Genomic DNA, 20353 nt, shown 5'->3' with positions numbered 1-20353 from the left:
GGAAACCATGTAAGTCTCATTGCTGCCTCAGCTTCAGAAAGCGCTGGTCAGCTGCAACTGAGACTCCAGTCTCTGTGCGCTGACTTCATGACCTTCTCTGTAGGTCATGCAGCTGTGTGGCTCCTGGAAACTTGAAGTTAACACAAAACATCCTTCATACAGGTTGGGTGTCCCTAACCCAAAAATCTGAAACCCCAAATGTTCCAAAATCTGAAACAAGTATCTACATGACACTCAAAAGAAATGCTCATTGGAGCATTTTGGATTTCAGATTTTTTGGATTTGGAATGCTCAACTGGTAAGTACAATGTAAATATTCCAAAGTCCAAAAGAGTCCGAAATGCAAAACACTTCTGGTCACAAGCATTCAGATAAGGGATACTCAGCCTTTATTGGGGTTGTGTATCAATTTTTACCTTTAAATAAAAAGATTCTTATATAAATTTTATCTGCATTTTTCCTTGGTGTTTTTATTTGTGGGCAAATAAGCGCTAAACATTGTTTTCCATGTTGATTTCATTTGCAGAACATTATAGGATACTTTAAAAAACATATTTAAATGCATTTTGTATATTTATTTCAAATAAGCATTTTCCAGGCAGAATTATTTTTGTCACAGGTTATTGTAAATATGGATTTATATATAGATTTTCTATCACTATTATTTAAAAATTATTTTAGCCCAGTTTTGCTGAATTTTTACATGTACTTCCAACTCTTAGAAAATTTTCCAGTACTGGCCGGGCGTGGTGGCTCATGCCTGTAATGCCAGCACTTTGGGAGGCCAAGGCGGGTGGGTCACGAGGTCAGGAGATTGAGACCATCCTGGCTAACATGGTGAAACCCCGTCTCTACTAAAAACACAAAAAAAATTAACTGGATGTAGTGGCGGGCCCTTGTAGTCCCAGCTACTCGGGAGGCTGAGGCAGGAGAATGGCGTGAACCCGGGAGGCGGAGCTTGCAGTGAGCCGAGATTGTGCTACTGCACTCCAGCCTGGGTGACAGAGCAAGACTCCGTCAAAAAAAAAAAAAAAAAAAAGAACCTTCCAGTACTGTTATTTGTGAGAATAGAAAGCTGTTGTAGTAGAATTATATGTATTTGTGACATTTCTGTGTATGATTTACAGGAAGACCATGTACTCAGCTGCAGCTTCTAAATCCAGAACGATTTGCACGTCTTATCAAGGAAGTAATGAATACATTCTGGCCTGGCAGAGAATTGATTGTTCAATGGTATCCATTTGATGAAGACAGAAATCACCCATCTGTTTCATGGCTTAAGATGGTTTGGAAAAATCTTTATATACATTTTTCAGAGGATTTGACTTTATTTGATGAGATGCCACTTATCCCCAGAACTATACTAGAGGAAGGTCAGACATGTGTGGAACTCATTAGACTCAGGATTCCATCGTTAGTCATTTTAGACGATGAATCTGAAGCACAGCTTCCAGAATTTTTAGCAGACATTGTACAAAAACTTGGAGGGTTTGTCCTTAAAAAATTAGATGCATCTATACAACATCCGCTTATTAAAAAATATATTCATTCACCATTACCAAGTGCTGTTTTGCAGATAATGGAGAAGATGCCATTGCAGAAATTGTGTAATCAAATAACTTCGCTACTTCCAACACACAAAGATGCCCTGAGGAAGTTCTTGGCTAGTTTAACCGATAGCAGTGAGAAAGAGAAAAGAATTATTCAAGAATTGGCAATATTCAAGCGCATTAACCATTCTTCTGATCAGGGAATTTCCTCTTATACAAAATTGAAAGGTTGTAAAGTCTTACACCATACTGCCAAACTCCCAGCAGATCTGCGACTTTCTATTTCAGTAATAGACAGTAGTGATGAAGCTACTATTCGTCTGGCAAACATGTTGAAAATAGAACAGTTAAAGACCACTAGCTGCTTAAAGCTTGTTTTAAAAGATATTGAAAATGCATTTTATTCACATGAAGAGGTAACACAGCTTATGTTATGGGTCCTTGAGAATCTATCTTCTCTTAAAAATGAGAATCCAAATGTGCTTGAGTGGTTAACACCATTAAAATTCATCCAGATATCACAGGAACAGATGGTATCAGCTGGTGAACTCTTTGACCCTGATATAGAAGTACTAAAGGATCTCTTTTGTAATGAAGAAGGAACCTATTTCCCACCCTCAGTTTTTACCTCACCAGATATTCTTCACTCCTTAAGACAGATTGGTTTAAAAAACGAAGCCAGTCTCAAAGAAAAGGATGTTGTGCAAGTGGCAAAAAAAATTGAAGCCTTACAGGTCGGTGCTTGTCCTGATCAAGATGTTCTTCTGAAGAAAGCCAAAACCCTCTTACTGGTTTTAAATAAGAATCACACACTGTTGCAATCATCTGAAGGAAAGATGACATTGAAGAAAATAAAATGGGTTCCAGCCTGCAAGGAAAGGCCTCCGAATTATCCAGGCTCTTTGGTCTGGAAAGGAGATCTCTGTAATCTCTGTGCACCACCAGATATGTGTGATGTAGGCCATGCAATTCTCATTGGCTCCTCACTTCCTCTTGTTGAAAGTATCCATGTAAACCTGGAAAAAGCATTAGGCATCTTCACAAAACCTAGCATTAGTGCTGTCTTAAAACACTTTAAAATTGTTGTTGATTGGTATTCTTCAAAAACCTTTAGTGATGAAGACTACTATCAATTCCAGCATATTTTGCTTGAAATTTACGGATTCATGCATGATCATCTAAATGAAGGGAAAGATTCTTTTAGAGCCTTAAAATTTCCATGGGTTTGGACTGGCAAAAAGTTTTGTCCACTTACCCAGGCTGTGATTAAACCAATCCATGATCTTGACCTTCAGCCTTATTTGCATAATGTACCTAAAACCATGGCAAAATTCCACCAACTATTTAAGGTCTGTGGTTCAATAGAGGAGTTGACATCAGATCATATTTCCATGGTTATTCAGAAGATATATCTCAAAAGTGACCAAGATCTCAGTGAACAAGAAAGCAAACAAAATCTTCATCTTATGTTGAATATTATCAGATGGCTGTATAGCAATCAGATTCCAGCAAGCCCCAACACACCAGTTCCTATACATCATAGCAAAAATCCTTCTAAACTTATCATGAAGCCAATTCACGAATGCTGTTATTGTGACATTAAAGTTGATGACCTTAATGACTTACTTGAAGATTCTGTGGAACCAATCATTTTGGTGCATGAGGACATACCCATGAAAACTGCAGAATGGCTAAAAGTTCCATGCCTTAGTACAAGACTGATAAATCCTGAAAACATGGGATTTGAGCAGTCAGGACAAAGAGAGCCACTTACTGTAAGAATTAAAAATATTCTGGAAGAATACCCTTCAGTGTCAGATATTTTTAAAGAACTACTTCAAAACGCTGATGATGCAAATGCAACAGAATGCAGTTTCTTGATTGATATGAGAAGAAATATGGACATAAGAGAGAATCTCCTAGACCCAGGGATGGCAGCTTGTCATGGACCTGCTTTGTGGTCATTCAACAATTCTCAATTCTCAGATTCAGATTTTGTGAACATAACTAGGTTAGGAGAATCTTTAAAAAGGGGAGAAGTTGACAAAGTTGGAAAATTTGGTCTTGGATTTAATTCTGTGTACCATATCACTGACATTCCCATCATTATGAGTCGGGAATTCATGATAATGTTTGATCCAAACATAAATCATATCAGTAAACACATTAAAGACAAATCCAATCCTGGGATCAAAATTAATTGGAGTAAACAACAGAAAAGACTTAGAAAATTTCCTAATCAGTTCAAACCATTTATAGATGTATTTGGCTGTCAGTTACCTTTGACTGTAGAAGCACCTTACAGCTATAATGGAACTCTTTTCCGACTGTCCTTTAGAACTCAACAGGAAGCAAAAGTGAGTGAAGTTAGTAGTACCTGCTACAATACAGCAGATATTTATTCTCTTGTGGATGAATTTAGTCTCTGTGGACACAGGCTTATCATTTTCACTCAGAGTGTAAAGTCAATGTATTTGAAGTACTTGAAAATTGAGGAAACCAACCCCAGTTTAGCACAAGATACAGTAATAATTAAAAAAAAATCCTGTTCTTCCAAAGCATTGAACACACCTGTCTTAAGTGTTTTAAAAGAGGCTGCTAAGCTCATGAAGACTTGCAGCAGCAGTAATAAAAAGCTTCCCAGTGATGAACCAAAGTCATCTTGCATTCTTCAGATCACAGTGGAAGAATTTCACCATGTGTTCAGAAGGATTGCTGATTTACAGTCGCCACTTTTTAGAGGTCCAGATGATGACCCAGCTGCTCTCTTTGAAATGGCTAAGTTTGGCCAATCAAAAAAGCCATCAGATGAGTTGTCACAGAAAACAGTAGAGTGTACCACGTGGCTTCTGTGTACTTGCATGGACACAGGAGAGGCTCTGAAGTTTTCCCTGAGTGAGAGTGGAAGAAGACTAGGACTGGTTCCATGTGGGGCAGTAGGAGTTCAGCTGTCAGAAATCCAGGACCAGAAGTGGACAGTGAAACCACACACTGGAGAGGTGTTTTGCTATTTACCTTTACGAATAAAAACAGGCTTGCCAGTTCATATCAATGGGTGCTTTGCTGTTACATCAAATAGGAAAGAAATCTGGAAAACAGATACAAAAGGACGATGGAATACCACGTTCATGAGACATGTTATTGTGAAAGCTTACTTACAGGCACTGAGTGTCTTACGGGACCTGGCCACTAGTGGGGAGCTAATGGATTATACTTACTATGCAGTATGGCCCGATCCTGATTTAGTTCATGATGATTTTTCTGTAATTTGCCAAGGATTTTATGAAGATATAGCTCATGGAAAAGGGAAAGAACTGACCAAAGTCTTCTCTGATGGATCTACTTGGGTTTCCATGAAGAACGTAAGATTTCTAGATGACTCTATACTTAAAAGAAGAGATGTTGGTTCAGCAGCCTTCAAGATATTTTTGAAATACCTCAAGAAGACTGGGTCCAAAAACCTTTGTGCTGTTGAACTTCCTTCTTCGGTAAAATTAGGATTTGAAGAAGCTGGCTGCAAACAGATACTACTTGAAAACACATTTTCAGAGAAACAGTTTTTTTCTGAAGTGTTTTTTCCAAATATTCAAGAAATTGAAGCAGAACTTAGAGATCCTTTAATGATCTTTGTTCTAAATGAAAAAGTTGATGAGTTCTCGGGAATTCTTCGTGTTACTCCATGTATTCCTTGTTCCTTGGAGGGGCATCCTTTGGTTTTGCCATCAAGATTGATCCACCCCGAAGGACGAGTTGCAAAGTTATTTGATATTAAAGATGGAAGATTCCCTTATGGTTCTACTCAGGATTATCTCAATCCTATTATTTTGATTAAACTAGTTCAGTTAGGTATGGCAAAAGATGATATTTTATGGGATGACATGCTAGAACGTGCAGTGTCAGTAGCTGAAATTAATAAAAGTGATCATGTTGCTGCATGCCTAAGAAGTAGTATCTTATTGAGTCTTATTGATGAGAAACTAAAAATAAGGGATCCTAGAGCAAAGGATTTTGCTGCAAAATATCAAACAATCCCCTTCCTTCCATTTCTGACAAAACCAGCAGGTTTTTCTTTGGACTGGAAAGGCAACAGTTTTAAGCCTGAAACCATGTTTGCAGCAACTGACCTTTATACAGCTGAACATCAAGATATAGTTTGTCTTTTGCAACCAATTCTAAATGAAAATTCCCATTCTTTTAGAGGTTGTGGTTCAGTGTCATTGGCTGTTAAAGAGTTTTTGGGATTACTCAAGAAGCCAACAGTTGATCTGGTTATAAACCAATTGAAAGAAGTAGCAAAATCAGTTGATGATGGAATTACACTGTACCAGGAGAATATCACCAATGCTTGCTACAAATACCTTCATGAAGCCTTGATGCAAAATGAAATCACTAAGATGTCAATTATTGATAAGTTAAAACCCTTTAGCTTCATTCTAGTTGAGAATGCATATGTTGACTCAGAAAAGGTTTCTTTTCATTTAAATTTTGAGGCGGCACCATACCTTTATCAGTTGCCTAATAAATATAAAAATAATTTCCGCGAACTTTTTGAAACCGTGGGTGTGAGGCAGTCATTCACTGTTGAAGATTTTGCTCTTGTTTTGGAATCTATTGATCAAGAAAGAGGAACAAAGCAAATAACAGAAGAGAATTTTCAGCTTTGCCGACGAATAATCAGTGAAGGAATATGGAGTCTCATTAGAGAAAAGAAACAAGAATTTTGTGAGAAAAATTATGGCAAGATATTATTGCCAGATACTAATCTTATGCTTCTCCCTGCTAAATCGTTATGCTACAATGATTGCCCTTGGATAAAAGTAAAGGATACCACTGTAAAATATTGTCATGCTGACATACCCAGGGAAGTAGCAGTAAAACTAGGAGCAGTCCCAAAGCGACACAAAGCCTTAGAAAGATATGCATCCAATGTCTGTTTTACAACACTTGGCACAGAATTTGGGCAGAAAGAAAAATTGACCAGCAGAATTAAGAGCATCCTTAATGCATATCCTTCTGAAAAGGAAATGTTGAAAGAGCTTCTTCAAAATGCTGATGATGCAAAGGCGACAGAAATCTGTTTTGTGTTTGATCCTAGACAGCATCCAGTTGATAGAATATTTGATGATAAGTGGGCCCCATTGCAAGGGCCAGCACTTTGTGTGTACAACAACCAGCCATTTACAGAAGATGATGTTAGAGGAATTCAGAATCTTGGAAAAGGCACGAAAGAGGGAAATCCTTATAAAACTGGACAGTATGGAATAGGATTCAATTCTGTGTATCATATCACAGACTGCCCATCTTTTATTTCTGGCAATGACATCCTGTGTATTTTTGATCCTCATGCCAGATATGCACCAGGGGCCACATCCATTAGTCCCGGACGCATGTTTAGAGATTTGGATGCAGATTTTAGGACACAGTTCTCAGATGTTCTGGATCTTTATCTGGGAACCCATTTTAAACTGGATAATTGCACAATGTTCAGATTTCCTCTTCGTAATTCAGAAATGGCAAAAGTTTCGGAAATTTCGTCCGTTCCAGCATCAGACAGAATGGTCCAGAATCTTTTGGACAAACTGCGCTCAGATGGGGCAGAACTTCTAATGTTTCTTAATCACATGGAAAAAATTTCTATTTGTGAAATAGATAAGAGTACTGGAGCTCTAAATGTGCTGTATTCAGTAAAGGGCAAAATCACAGATGGAGACAGATTGAAAAGGAAACAATTTCATGCATCTGTAATTGATAGTGTTACTAAAAAGAGGCAGCTCAAAGACATACCAGTTCAACAAATAACCTATACTATGGATACTGAGGACTCTGAAGGAAATCTTACTACGTGGCTAATTTGTAATAGATCAGGCTTTTCAAGTATGGAGAAAGTATCTAAGAGTGTCATATCAGCTCACAAGAACCAAGATATTACTCTTTTCCCACGTGGTGGAGTAGCTGCCTGCATTACTCACAACTATAAAAAACCCCATAGGGCCTTCTGTTTTTTGCCTCTTTCTTTGGAGACTGGGCTGCCATTTCATGTGAATGGCCACTTTGCACTGGATTCAGCCAGAAGGAACCTGTGGCGTGATGATAATGGAGTTGGTGTTCGAAGTGACTGGAATAACAGTTTAATGACAGCATTAATAGCTCCTGCATATGTTGAATTGCTAATACAGTTAAAAAAACGGTATTTCCCTGGTTCTGATCCAACATTATCAGTGTTACAGAACACCCCTATTCATGTTGTAAAGGACACTTTAAAGAAATTTTTATCGTTTTTCCCAGTTAACCGTCTTGATCTACAGCCAGATTTATATTGTCTAGTGAAAGCACTTTACAATTGCATTCACGAAGACATGAAACGTCTTTTACCTGTTGTGCGGGCTCCAAATATTGATGGCTCTGACTTGCACTCTGCAGTTATAATTACTTGGATCAATATGTCTACTTCAAATAAAACTAGACCATTTTTTGACAATTTACTACAGGATGAATTACAACACCTTAAAAATGCAGATTATAATATCACCACACGCAAAACAGTAGCAGAGAATGTCTATAGGCTGAAACATCTCCTTTTAGAAATTGGTTTCAACTTGGTTTATAACTGTGATGAAACTGCTAATCTTTACCACTGTCTTATAGATGCAGATATTCCTGTTAGTTATGTGACCCCTGCTGATATCAGATCTTTTTTAATGACATTTTCCTCTCCTGACACTAATTGCCATATTGGGAAGCTGCCTTGTCGTCTGCAGCAGACTAATCTAAAACTTTTTCATAGTTTAAAACTTTTAGTTGATTATTGTTTTAAAGATGCAGAAGAAAATGAGATTGAAGTTGAGGGATTGCCCCTTCTCATCACACTGGACAGTGTTTTGCAAACTTTTGATGCAAAACGACCCAAGTTTCTCACAACATATCATGAATTGATTCCATCCCGCAAAGACTTGTTTATGAATACATTATATTTGAAATATAGTAATATTTTATTGAACTGTAAAGTTGCAAAAGTGTTTGACATTTCCAGCTTTGCTGATTTGTTATCCTCTGTGTTGCCTCGAGAATATAAGACCAAAAGTTGCACAAAGTGGAAAGACAATTTTGCAAGTGAGTCTTGGCTTAAGAATGCATGGCATTTTATTAGTGAATCTGTAAGTGTGAAAGAAGATCAGGAAGAAACAAAACCAACATTTGACATTGTTGTTGATACTCTAAAAGACTGGGCATTGCTTCCAGGAACAAAGTTTACTGTTTCAGCCAACCAGCTTGTGGTTCCTGAAGGAGATGTTCTGCTTCCTCTCAGCCTTATGCACATTGCAGTTTTTCCAAATGCCCAGAGTGATAAAGTTTTTCATGCTCTAATGAAAGCTGGCTGTATTCAGCTTGCTTTGAACAAAATCTGTTCCAAAGACAGTGCATTTGTTCCTCTGTTGTCATGTCACACAGCAAATATAGAGAGCCCCACAAGCATCTTGAAGGCTCTACATTATATGGTCCAAACTTCAACATTTAGAGCAGAAAAATTAGTAGAAAATGATTTTGAGGCACTTTTGATGTATTTCAACTGCAATTTGAATCATTTGATGTCCCAAGATGATATAAAAATTCTAAAGTCACTTCCGTGCTATAAATCCATCAGTGGCCGCTATGTGAGCATTGGAAAATTTGGAACATGCTACGTACTTACAAAAAGTATCCCTTCAGCTGAAGTGGAGAAATGGACACAATCATCATCATGTGCATTTCTTGAAGAAAAAATACACTTAAAAGAACTATATGAGGTGATTGGTTGTGTACCTGTAGATGATCTTGAGGTATATTTGAAACACCTCTTACCAAAAATTGAAAATCTCTCTTATGATGCAAAATTAGAGCACTTGATCTACCTTAAGAATAGATTATCAAGTGCTGAGGAATTATCAGAGATTAAGGAACAACTTTTTGAAAAACTGGAAAGTTTATTGATAATCCATGATGCTAACAGTAGACTAAAGCAAGCAAAGCATTTCTATGATAGAACTGTGAGAGTTTTTGAAGTTATGCTTCCTGAAAAATTGTTTATTCCTAATGATTTCTTTAAGAAATTGGAACAACTTATAAAACCCAAAAATCATGTTACATTTATGACATCCTGGGTGGAATTCTTAAGAAATATTGGACTAAAATACATACTTTCTCAGCAGCAGTTGTTACAGTTTGCTAAGGAAATCAGTGTGAGGGCTAATACAGAAAACTGGTCCAAAGAAACATTGCAAAATACAGTTGATATCCTTCTGCATCATATATTCCAAGAACGAATGGATTTGTTATCTGGAAATTTTCTGAAAGAACTATCTTTAATACCATTCTTATGTCCTGAGCGGGCCCCCGCGGAATTCATTAGATTTCATCCTCAATATCAAGAGGTAAATGGAACACTTCCTCTTATAAAGTTCAATGGAGCACAGGTAAATCCAAAATTCAAGCAATGTGATGTACTCCAGCTGTTATGGACATCCTGCCCTATTCTTCCAGAGAAAGCTACACCTTTAAGCATTAAAGAACAAGAAGGTAGTGACCTTGGTCCACAAGAACAGCTTGAACAAGTTTTAAATATGCTTAATGTTAACCTGGATCCTCCTCTTGATAAGGTAATCAATAACTGCAGAAACATATGCAACATAACGACTTTGGATGAAGAAATGGTAAAAACTAGAGCAAAAGTCTTAAGGAGCATATATGAATTCCTCAGTGCAGAAAAAAGGGAATTTCGTTTTCAGTTGCGAGGGGTTGCTTTTGTGATGGTAGAAGATGGTTGGAAACTTCTGAAGCCTGAGGAGGTAGTCATAAACCTAGAATATGAATCTGATTTTAAACCTTATTTGTACAAGCTACCTTTAGAACTTGGCACATTTCACCAGTTGTTCAAACACTTAGGTACTGAAGATATTATTTCAACTAAGCAATATGTTGAAGTGTTGAGCCGCATATTTAAAAATTCTGAGGGCAAACAATTAGATCCTAATGAAATGCGTACAGTTAAGAGAGTAGTTTCTGGTCTGTTCAGGAGTCTACAGAATGATTCAGTCAAGGTGAGGAGTGATCTCGAGAATGTACGAGACCTTGCGCTTTACCTCCCAAGCCAGGATGGTAGATTGGTAAAGTCAAGCATCTTAGTGTTTGACGATGCGCCACATTATAAAAGTAGAATCCAGGGGAATATTGGTGTGCAAATGTTAGTTGATCTCAGCCAGTGCTACTTAGGGAAAGACCATGGATTTCACACTAAGTTGATAATGCTCTTTCCTCAAAAACTTAGACCTCGATTATTGAGCAGTATACTTGAAGAACAATTAGATGAAGAGACTCCCAAAGTTTGTCAGTTTGGAGCGTTGTGTTCTCTTCAAGGAAGATTGCAGTTACTCTTGTCTTCTGAACAGTTCATTACAGGACTGATTAGAATTATGAAGCATGAAAATGATAATGCTTTTCTGGCCAATGAAGAAAAAGCCATAAGACTTTGCAAAGCCCTAAGAGAAGGATTGAAAGTATCCTGCTTTGAAAAGCTTCAAACAACATTAAGAGTTAAAGGTTTTAATCCTATTCCCCACAGCAGAAGTGAAACTTTTGCTTTTTTGAAGCGGTTTGGTAATGCAGTCATCTTGCTCTACATTCAACATTCAGACAGTAAAGACATTAATTTCCTGTTAGCATTGGCAATGACTCTTAAATCAGCAACTGACAATTTGATTTCTGACACTTCATATTTAATTGCTATGCTAGGATGCAATGATATTTACAGGATTGGTGAGAAACTTGACAGTTTAGGAGTGAAATATGACTCTTCGGAGCCATCAAAACTGGAACTTCCAATGCCTGGCACACCAATTCCTGCTGAAATTCATTACACTCTGCTTATGGACCCAATGAATGTTTTTTACCCGGGAGAATATGTTGGGTACCTTGTTGATGCTGAAGGTGGTGATATCTATGGATCATACCAGCCAACATACACATATGCAATTATTGTACAAGAAGTTGAAAGAGAAGATGCTGACAATTCTAGTTTTCTAGGAAAGATATATCAGATAGATATTGGTTATAGTGAATATAAAATAGTTAGCTCTCTTGATCTGTATAAGTTTTCAAGACCTGAGGAAAGCTCTCAAAGCAGGGACAGTGCTCCTTCTACACCAACCAGCCCCACTGAGTTCCTCGCCCCTGGCCTGAGAAGCATTCCTCCTCTTTTCTCTGGTAGAGAGAGCCACAAGACTTCTTCCAAACATCAGTCCCCCAAAAAGCTTAAGGTTAATTCTTTACCAGAAATCTTAAAAGAAGTGACATCTGTGGTGGAGCAAGCATGGAAGCTTCCAGAATCGGAACGAAAAAAGATTATTAGGCGGTTGTATTTGAAATGGCATCCTGACAAAAATCCAGAGAACCATGACATTGCCAATGAAGTTTTTAAACATTTGCAGAATGAAATCAACAGATTAGAAAAACAGGCTTTTCTAGATCAAAATGCAGACAGGGCCTCCAGACGAACATTTTCAACCTCAGCATCCCGATTTCAGTCAGACAAATACTCATTTCAGAGATTCTATACTTCATGGAATCAAGAAGCAACGAGCCATAAATCTGAAAGACAGCAACAGAACAAAGAAAAATGCCCCCCTTCAGCCGGACAGACTTACTCTCAAAGGTTCTTTGTTCCTCCCACTTTCAAGTCGGTTGGCAATCCAGTGGAAGCACGCAGATGGCTAAGACAAGCCAGAGCAAACTTCTCAGCTGCCAGGAATGACCTTCATAAAAATGCCAATGAGTGGGTGTGCTTTAAATGTTACCTTTCTACCAAGTTAGCTTTGATTGCAGCTGACTATGCTGTGAGGGGAAAGTCTGATAAAGATGTAAAACCAACTGCACTTGCTCAGAAAATAGAGGAATATAGTCAGCAACTTGAAGGACTGACAAATGATGTTCACACATTGGAAGCTTATGGTGTAGACAGTTTAAAAACAAGATACCCTGATTTGCTTCCCTTTCCTCAGATCCCAAATGACAGGTTCACTTCTGAGGTTGCTATGAGGGTGATGGAATGTACTGCCTGTATCATAATAAAACTTGAAAATTTTATACAACAAAAAGTGTGAAGATATTTAACGAAAAAAAGGTAGATCTTGAATGTGTTGTAGCACGAATAAATTGCTGTACTTCATTAAGCTTCATTGCCAATTAGCTAGGAATTGTTAAGCACATTGCAGATTGTTCTTGGAGAATTCTGGAGTTGTTATGAACATGAATACCAACGGAAAACCTTAACTGAATCTAAAAGAAAACTATTTTGAAGATGGTGGTGAGCTGCAAAATAGCTGGATGGATTTGAATGATTGGGATGATACATCATTGAACTGCACTTTATATAACCAAAGCTTAGCAGTTTGTTAGATAAGAGTCTATGTATGTCTCTGGTTAGGATGAAGTTAATTTTACGTTTTTAACATGGTATTTTTGAAGGAGCTAATGAAACACTGGACATATCATTGGTTTAAACATAAGGGGAATTAAGTCTTTGTAGTTTGTCATTTTTTTAAGTGGATCCTCTTGGATGCGTTATTTTCTTATCAGCTGGCTCTGATCATGAATTTGTTGTAATTTTATGTTGTACTCAGTGCATTTAAGAAATGGTAGAGTATTTTAATCCTATTACTTGACTAAGAGTGTGAAGGTAGTACTTTTTAGAGTGCACTGAGTGCACTTTACATCTTTATTTAAATTTTTTTTAACATCTTATGTTTACAGGCTTCCTGTTTGATGAAGATAGCAACGGAAAACTCAAAATGGTGGCAGTTCTTATTACCAGATGTTAGTATTGTTTCTGGAAACTGCTTGCCAAGACAACATTAACTGTTAGAACACTTGCTTTATGTTTGTGTGTACATATTTTCCACAAATGTTATAATTTATATAGTGTGGTTGAACAGGATGCAATCTTGTTGTCTAAAGGTGCTGCAGTTCAAAAAAAAAAAACCTTTTCTTTCAATATGGCATGTAGTGGAGTTTTTTTAACTTTAAAAACATCAAAAATTGTTAAAATCATTGTGTTATCTAGTAGTTTATAATTATCGGCTTATATTTCCCCATGAATGATCAGAACTGACATTTAATTCATGTTTGTCTCGCCATGCTTCTTTACTTTAACATATTTCTTTTGCAGAATGTAAAAGGTAATGATAATTAGTTTATATAAGTGTACTGGCTGTAAATGATGCCAAATATACTTTATGCAATTAAGGGCTTACAGAACATGTTGAAACTTTTTTTACTTTTATTGGGAATAAGGAATGTTTGCACCTCCACATTTTATTGCTTCTGGATGTGAAATCATGTAATTATTTCTGCTGTTATATAAAGTGCCATACTTTTAATAAAGGAAAATGTACATATGAAAGCATCATAATGGGTGTTTCCTGAGAAATAGTTCGTTGGAAATCAAACTTAACATCTTAATATTAAGTTTTAATGTGTGTGTATGTGTGTATTTATTGGAAATATTAGGAAAATATTTTCCTGTATATTTTCATGCTGGAATTATAGATTTTTAGGATTAATAGAATATAAAGTGCTTGTTATATACTAGGTTTAGGTGCTCATTGATTTAGTTGAGTTTATGTCACCTTTTTAGGGAATCAGATTAGCTGATATATATGGTATATATGTGTTTGGAAACAGATACATTAAATATTTTTTTCCTCTAGGTAGAGCTGAATTGATATTTCCATTGCCTCAGGGACAGCTGCATGTCTGGGACTAATTCACACTTTATTACTGACAGATACGAGTTCTTCATCTTTATAGTTGAGGCACAAGTCTTCAGAGTTAGGCAGATGAGGGCTAAGAGTGCTCTCTGTTCTGGAGCTACCTGAATTCTGTGCCTTCAGCTTTATTTAAAGTACTTGCTACTTCAAAGCTTCAATTCAGCATTTAGATTTTATTGCTTTTGAATATTAAAATTTACACAGAAAACCTCATTTGGCCTTGATAGTTGATCTAGTTGGAGTTTTGTGTTTTTCCAGGCAAAAAAACCCCCTCATAATTTGATTTTAGAAAGTTAATACAATTATACATAACTTCTTAATGAAGTGCTCCCACCAAGGACAGGCTGTACCTGTAATCAAACACATTAGTATTTCTGCAGTTAAGGCTATGAGGGTTCACAGTAAATTGAATACACAGACCTGATCAATAGCCTTATGTAATTTGAATCAGCTTTTGCCACCAATAGTTTACAGCAGACTTATTTGAAAATTTTCACTTTTTCAAGCTTTTTAGATACTGAAATTGAGGATAAGGAATTTTGGACCTGAACTATTTTGTTATTTTACGCTTCCTCCACCCTCTTCCATAGTTTGCTGCTTTTAAAAAGAGGAAGCTGTCTACTGCTGTGTGGATCAGCTGCTCCTGAGTAGCATGTGGTCTAGGAAAGGGATGGAGCAGCTTCTGCACTCGTGAACAGGGTCTTTGCTGCAGAGGCTCCAGGGACAGGGACAGGGCATCCCCAGAGGGATGGCTCGATTGTTCATAGTCTCCGGGAGGAAACAAGTGAAAAACTTGCACCATACAATTCGTTAACGGAGCAGGGAGTGCCGAGAGCCCAAAAATGATTTGGGAAAAATCTTAAAATAGTATTTAACAGAATGAAGAGGAGTTGTTCACAGGTCTGAGTTGTTCGCAGGTCTGATTTTGGGATGAGTAGGATTTATTTCTTTCATTGGTGCCAGTTGACATTTTTGGTAGTTTAAATGTTTTGTAGATCTCAAGGATGACATTTATAGTGCTGGTAGAAAGTAGCATATAGAAACATATTTGAAGTGGAATTTACTATGTGAAGAAGACTGCTAAAGCCAAGTAAGAGGCGATGTTTCAAATTGAAGGGGACACAAAGCTGCATCAGCAGACACAATCTGAAAACCATCGTGCACAAAATTCTGCTCTTTCAGAAGAGCTTCTACCCTCATTCCTGTTTCCCATAGGAGCACAGACTGAAGTTTTTGGATGACCTCGTGGGGGTTGGCGGGGGGAACCCAACACACATGGCTTGACTCTTCTAATGTGAATTTGACTGCTTTCAGAGAAGGCATCTGTCCATCCTCCTCATGTAGCAGTTATAGAAGTTGGGAGCCTTTAGTTCTGCCTGTGACCAGAGTGGTTTGTGTTTTATTCAGCTGTGAAGTTATTAGGAAGTCCATTTTGCTGCAAACCAGCTATCTTTATTATTATTATTTATTTTATTTATTTACTTTTTTGAGATGGAGTCTCACTCTGTTGCCCAGGCTGGAGTGCAGTGGCACAATCTCAGCTCATTGCAACCTCCACCTCCCGGGTTCAAGCAAATCTCCTGCCTCAGCCTCCTGAGTAGCTGGGACTACAGGCACCCGCCACCACGCCCAGCTAATTTTTTGTATTTTTAATAGAGATGGGGTTTCACCGTGTTAGCCAGGATGATCTCGATCTGCTGAGCTCGTGATCCACCCGCTCCGGCCTCCCAAAGTGCTGGGATTACAGGCGTGAGCCACTGCACCTGGACCACTATCTTTATTATTAAAGCATAATAGTAGTAGATTTTGATCTTCATCTTTTTGACTGTATCTACTTGTCAGTTCATAAATTGGGAAATAAATGAGTGCTATTTGTAGATCCCTAATGTAGCAACACTCAATAGTCTATAGGAGTATCAGTCTATATACCCTGTGATGTATGTTTATAACCATGACTGCCTTCAATGAAAATTTAAATTATATGTTTAATAAGACAGACTTATGTAATGCATTTTAGAATACAGCTCATCTAAAAGCTTTGATTCTAATGAAGGATAAATTCCTTATTGTGGAGAATGCATTTATCTGTAACAACTTCTTTCAACATTATTCCATATAGCTAAGGATAAAAAAATAGAATTTAAACCTTTTATTCAAAAGATTCTGTTCTCCACACTTTCTACTTGACTATTTTTATTTACCTCACTTTATCATCTACACACAAATTTTTGGACACATAATATGAGAACCAAGCTAGTTTATAAATGTTTAGTGATCTAGTGATCCTGTGTTTTATCAGCTGGGCTTGAAGACATATTTCGCACAAACAGGGAACAAAATACCGGGAACCATTTACGATGACAATAGGAATGTCACAGTAAGAAAGCAGTTTACTCAGGACTCAACCAAATGGAAAAAGGTAAATATCAATTTATAAGTAAAAGCACCCAACTGCCTGTGAAATGTGAATTACACTGAGTTGAGTTTGCTCTTAACTGCTTGGAAAGCACTGTATTTTTATTTTGCAATTTCAAGTGTTTATGCATTCTGGCCATTTAAACATCAGGGAGTTGTTATGAGCAGGCTATGCTGTTAAATGAACATCTTACTAAGCATTAGTAATAGAGTCCACTTTTGTACTTTCTCTTGATTCTGAGACTATGGAAAATGAATTTGAACTTGTATTTATAGTTATTAATCTGTCATATCATTAGAAAGTTGCAGTGCTGTTGGTCTCCCTACACCTATTTGGAGATTCTTCTTATAATAAGTAAAACAAAAACAAATGCACCACTTTTTGTGATAGAGGGCATTTTACAAAGTGAGTGGATGGCCTACACAAAACGAACCTGTCTTCAGAGGTTCAGTGTGTCCTATTTGATTTCTATAGCACCTTACACAGCCAACTGGCACTAAACATTTTCACAAGCTCTGAGTGTCTTGTTTCTATGAAGTTACATCCAGACTTGTGTCTATCATGTGGAGGCAAGTACCACAGACTAGCCCTTTGATCTTGGTAGAGACAAAACCTCTTTGGGCTTCAGTTTCTTTATTTGTCAAATAAGTGCTGTACAATTATCACATAGACGGGTGTTTTGGAGACAGATAACCACATGAAACTTTTTCAAAGTGAAAAGAGCTATGTAAATTTAGGGTTACATTTTGGTTTAATTTCAGTAGTTACCATGTGACTTTGTGACTTGTTCTACCTGAGCCTTTGTCACCAGTAACTTGGGGAAAAATAATACCTACCTCAAAGATTTGTGAGGATTAAAAAAGGCACTCTTAAACTGTGAAATCTGAAAAATGAGGTTGATTTTTATTGCTTATTGACTATATACAGAAAGTTTAATTTTGAGTGATTTATTCCTTTAACTACATCTTGAAAACCAGATCAACCTCAAATTCCCTTCAAAACTTGAAAATTTTCTTGTGAAACCTGACTTACTTGCATTAAACTGAAGGGAGGATGTGAGGTTTGAATGCTATAAAGGAAATGCTGTACAGAACTTTGGGGCATTTTAGTACTGAGCAAGGCTACTCTCAACAGGGCATTAGATATCCACAGTGGAGCGTCATACATTAACTCCACACGGCAACTCAACACTCAGTGTGTGCCCACACGGACAAGATAGGGGGAGGCGAGGCAGAGATAATTCGCAATTGTTCTGGCGAAAATCCAGTGGAAAAACACATTGCTTTTCCATTTTGTCAACTTTTGTGTCTCACATCCACGTGCATTTTGAGATCATGTAGTTTTTGTCCAAACACTTTCACTGGCACATAATTTTTCTGAGTTCCTCTGGAAGCGTTTACTTCCCATCCACGCTGCCTCAGTCTTTCACGATGTGCAGCTGCTCCCTGGGTGTGAGGATCTGGGGCCGGCACTGCACAGCTCACCGAGAGGACGCAGGCAGCTCAGAGGCAGATGTGGCTGTGCTCCTGGCACGTGGTGCTCACACCAGCCACAGACAGGTACAGCTTCCCATCTGGACACACACAGATTTCGTAGAGGCTCTGTGAGCTGCCAGAGGGACCCCACGTCCCCTGCACCAGCTTGGGTAAGCACACAGTTTCAGCATCAAGCACAAGCTGGTTGGGAGAAGATGAGAGACGAGGAGTTAAGGAAGGGCCAACCTGGTCAACAGCAAATCCCCATTCTCAGAAGATTTCCAATTAGTTTCTTCTCCTCATAGAAAACAAAATAGGCACCTGACTTTATGTAACTCATTTCGTAATTATCCGATTCTTTTAAAGCCCAGTTCTATTTTACATGCAGGCTGGGAGTTCACAATTCCTTCCACATTGGAGGAAGGCACTTTTCCAGTTTGTCATTGTTTGAGTGCAGCTGAGAAATGTGACCCCATTGTGAAAACGTTTCACCTTTACAGTTTGTTTTTGTTTCAATAAACTGGGTTGCTTTTCAGTTTTGTAATGCTATGCTTCTAAAAACGCCTTTCAGAATTATTTGTCAAACATATTAGAATTCTCCCGATTCACATTTATCTTGTGACTCACTTTGACTTTATGTAAATCCTCTCCTCCCCATTAGGATAAAGTACAATCCATTGGAATAGATTCATCTTAATAATTTTTACCCATGAATGATGAAGTTTATCCTGATTTTATTCCTGATTTTGTTTTCCTATGAGAGGCAATTAAATTCATCCTATTAGCTGGCAACCATTTCCCTAATTTTAAAATATTATTTGAAACTGCACAGCCTCCTATTAGATGCTGAAAAGCAGTAGACACAGACTAAGCCAATTAAAATGAAACAAAAACTACTGGATATTCTGGTCATATGATAATTTAGTTAAACTGAAGTGCAAACAAAGAGCCGCAGATTGAGGCTTGGAAATCTTTTTGATAAGGAAATAAAAATTGTCACATCCAGTAGCCAAATGTTGCCTACTCCAGGGCACTCACTTGTTACAAGGAATTAAACTGAATGTGGGTAGGCATAATTCTGTCCTTGCCAAGGAGAGCTCCTTCCTTTATGTTATGTGGCTCTTATCCTTGCCTTCCAATCTATTAACAACCTGCTGTCTGCTGCACGCATTCCCCGGTGTGCACCTGCCAGGTGAGGCTTGATCACACGGCCCCACAGCATTGCAGGCAGCTCTGTGCCGTGCATGGTCTGGTGCAGTCACGGTCAAAGAAGTCAAATAGCTGTTAATATGTTTTTCAAGTAGAATCTTTAGGTTATTATCTAACGCCCCATTCTTGATTTTTATTTCTGCATTTATCTGCTCCTGACATCACAACTTCATAGGTTATGACTTGCAGTGGCTTCCCCTGAAGACCTGTGTTCCACTAGCAGGCTGTCATCTGATGGGTCCTGCCCACACACTCTGGTGCTGTTCTCGCAGCTGGCTTGATGATGGCACCATATCCACCTACACCTTTACTACACGTTCCTATTAATATCACAGTAATGTAGTTTCAAAATGTTGGCACCCATATTCCTACAGTAGTGTCTCAAAACCCTATGACATAATTAAGCAAATATTATATTCCCTATTTGCGGACACAGGCCTAGAGAGGGCCGGATAAGAGTCCCGAATTCAAACAGGTAATGAGGGAATTTGATCTAGCACTAGGACTCAGGCTTCCTGACTTCCAGGCGAATCCTCTGCCCGCTGCACCATGTTTCACCTTTGGGGGGTGGGGGGGGGGTCTGTGCATCGCCACAGGTGTGATGATAGGGCCTGGGCTGGGGAGGAGCTTGGAAACCCATGTGCCTTCTCGTTGTACTAACAGCGTCCATGGATGTTTATCTCAGCACATTCACCCGGTGTATGGAGATGCACCTGACTGCAATAACTCAGGCAATCCCTGAGAATGACTCTATGATCCAAGAAGAATGTGTGTTCAGCCTTCTGAGCTAAGGAGTCTGGGAGTGGCCAACACTGAGATTCAGTCCACATCTGTGAAGGACATCGGAGCGCCTGGCCCATCCCTTGGAACACAGGCCATATGGGGGATCAAGGCCCTTTGTTTTGG

The 20353-nt window shown here is 38.2% G+C and overlaps 2 protein-coding genes across 10 annotated transcripts in view; one reads left to right on the top strand and one right to left on the bottom strand.

Moving 5' to 3' along the window:
• The window catches only part of SACS (sacsin molecular chaperone), a 103838-nt gene extending 89855 nt beyond the window's left edge, over positions 1–13983 (top strand). For all 6 annotated transcript variants that reach the window (XM_063697189.1, XM_055359668.2, XM_004054249.4 and 3 more), the window contains one exon: positions 1128–13983. In XM_063697189.1, the coding sequence (XP_063553259.1) occupies positions 1128–12682 (11555 nt within the window). In that variant the 3' untranslated portion in view covers positions 12683–13983. The remainder of the gene's footprint in view (positions 1–1127) is intronic.
• Positions 13984–17379: 3396 nt separating this feature from the next.
• SGCG (sarcoglycan gamma) overlaps positions 17380–20353 on the bottom strand; it is a 166105-nt gene continuing 163131 nt past the window's right edge. For all 4 annotated transcript variants that reach the window (XM_055359672.2, XM_063697193.1, XM_004054250.5 and 1 more), the window contains one exon: positions 17380–18439. In XM_055359672.2, the coding sequence (XP_055215647.2) occupies positions 18266–18439 (174 nt within the window). In that variant the 3' untranslated portion in view covers positions 17380–18265. The remainder of the gene's footprint in view (positions 18440–20353) is intronic.

The sequence above is a fragment of the Gorilla gorilla genome, chromosome 14 (genome assembly GCF_029281585.2).
Source record: "Gorilla gorilla gorilla isolate KB3781 chromosome 14, NHGRI_mGorGor1-v2.1_pri, whole genome shotgun sequence".
NCBI lineage: Eukaryota > Metazoa > Chordata > Mammalia > Primates > Hominidae > Gorilla > Gorilla gorilla.
The sequence above is the reverse complement of the archived record's forward strand: the minus strand, read 5'-3'. Positions and strand labels throughout refer to the sequence as shown.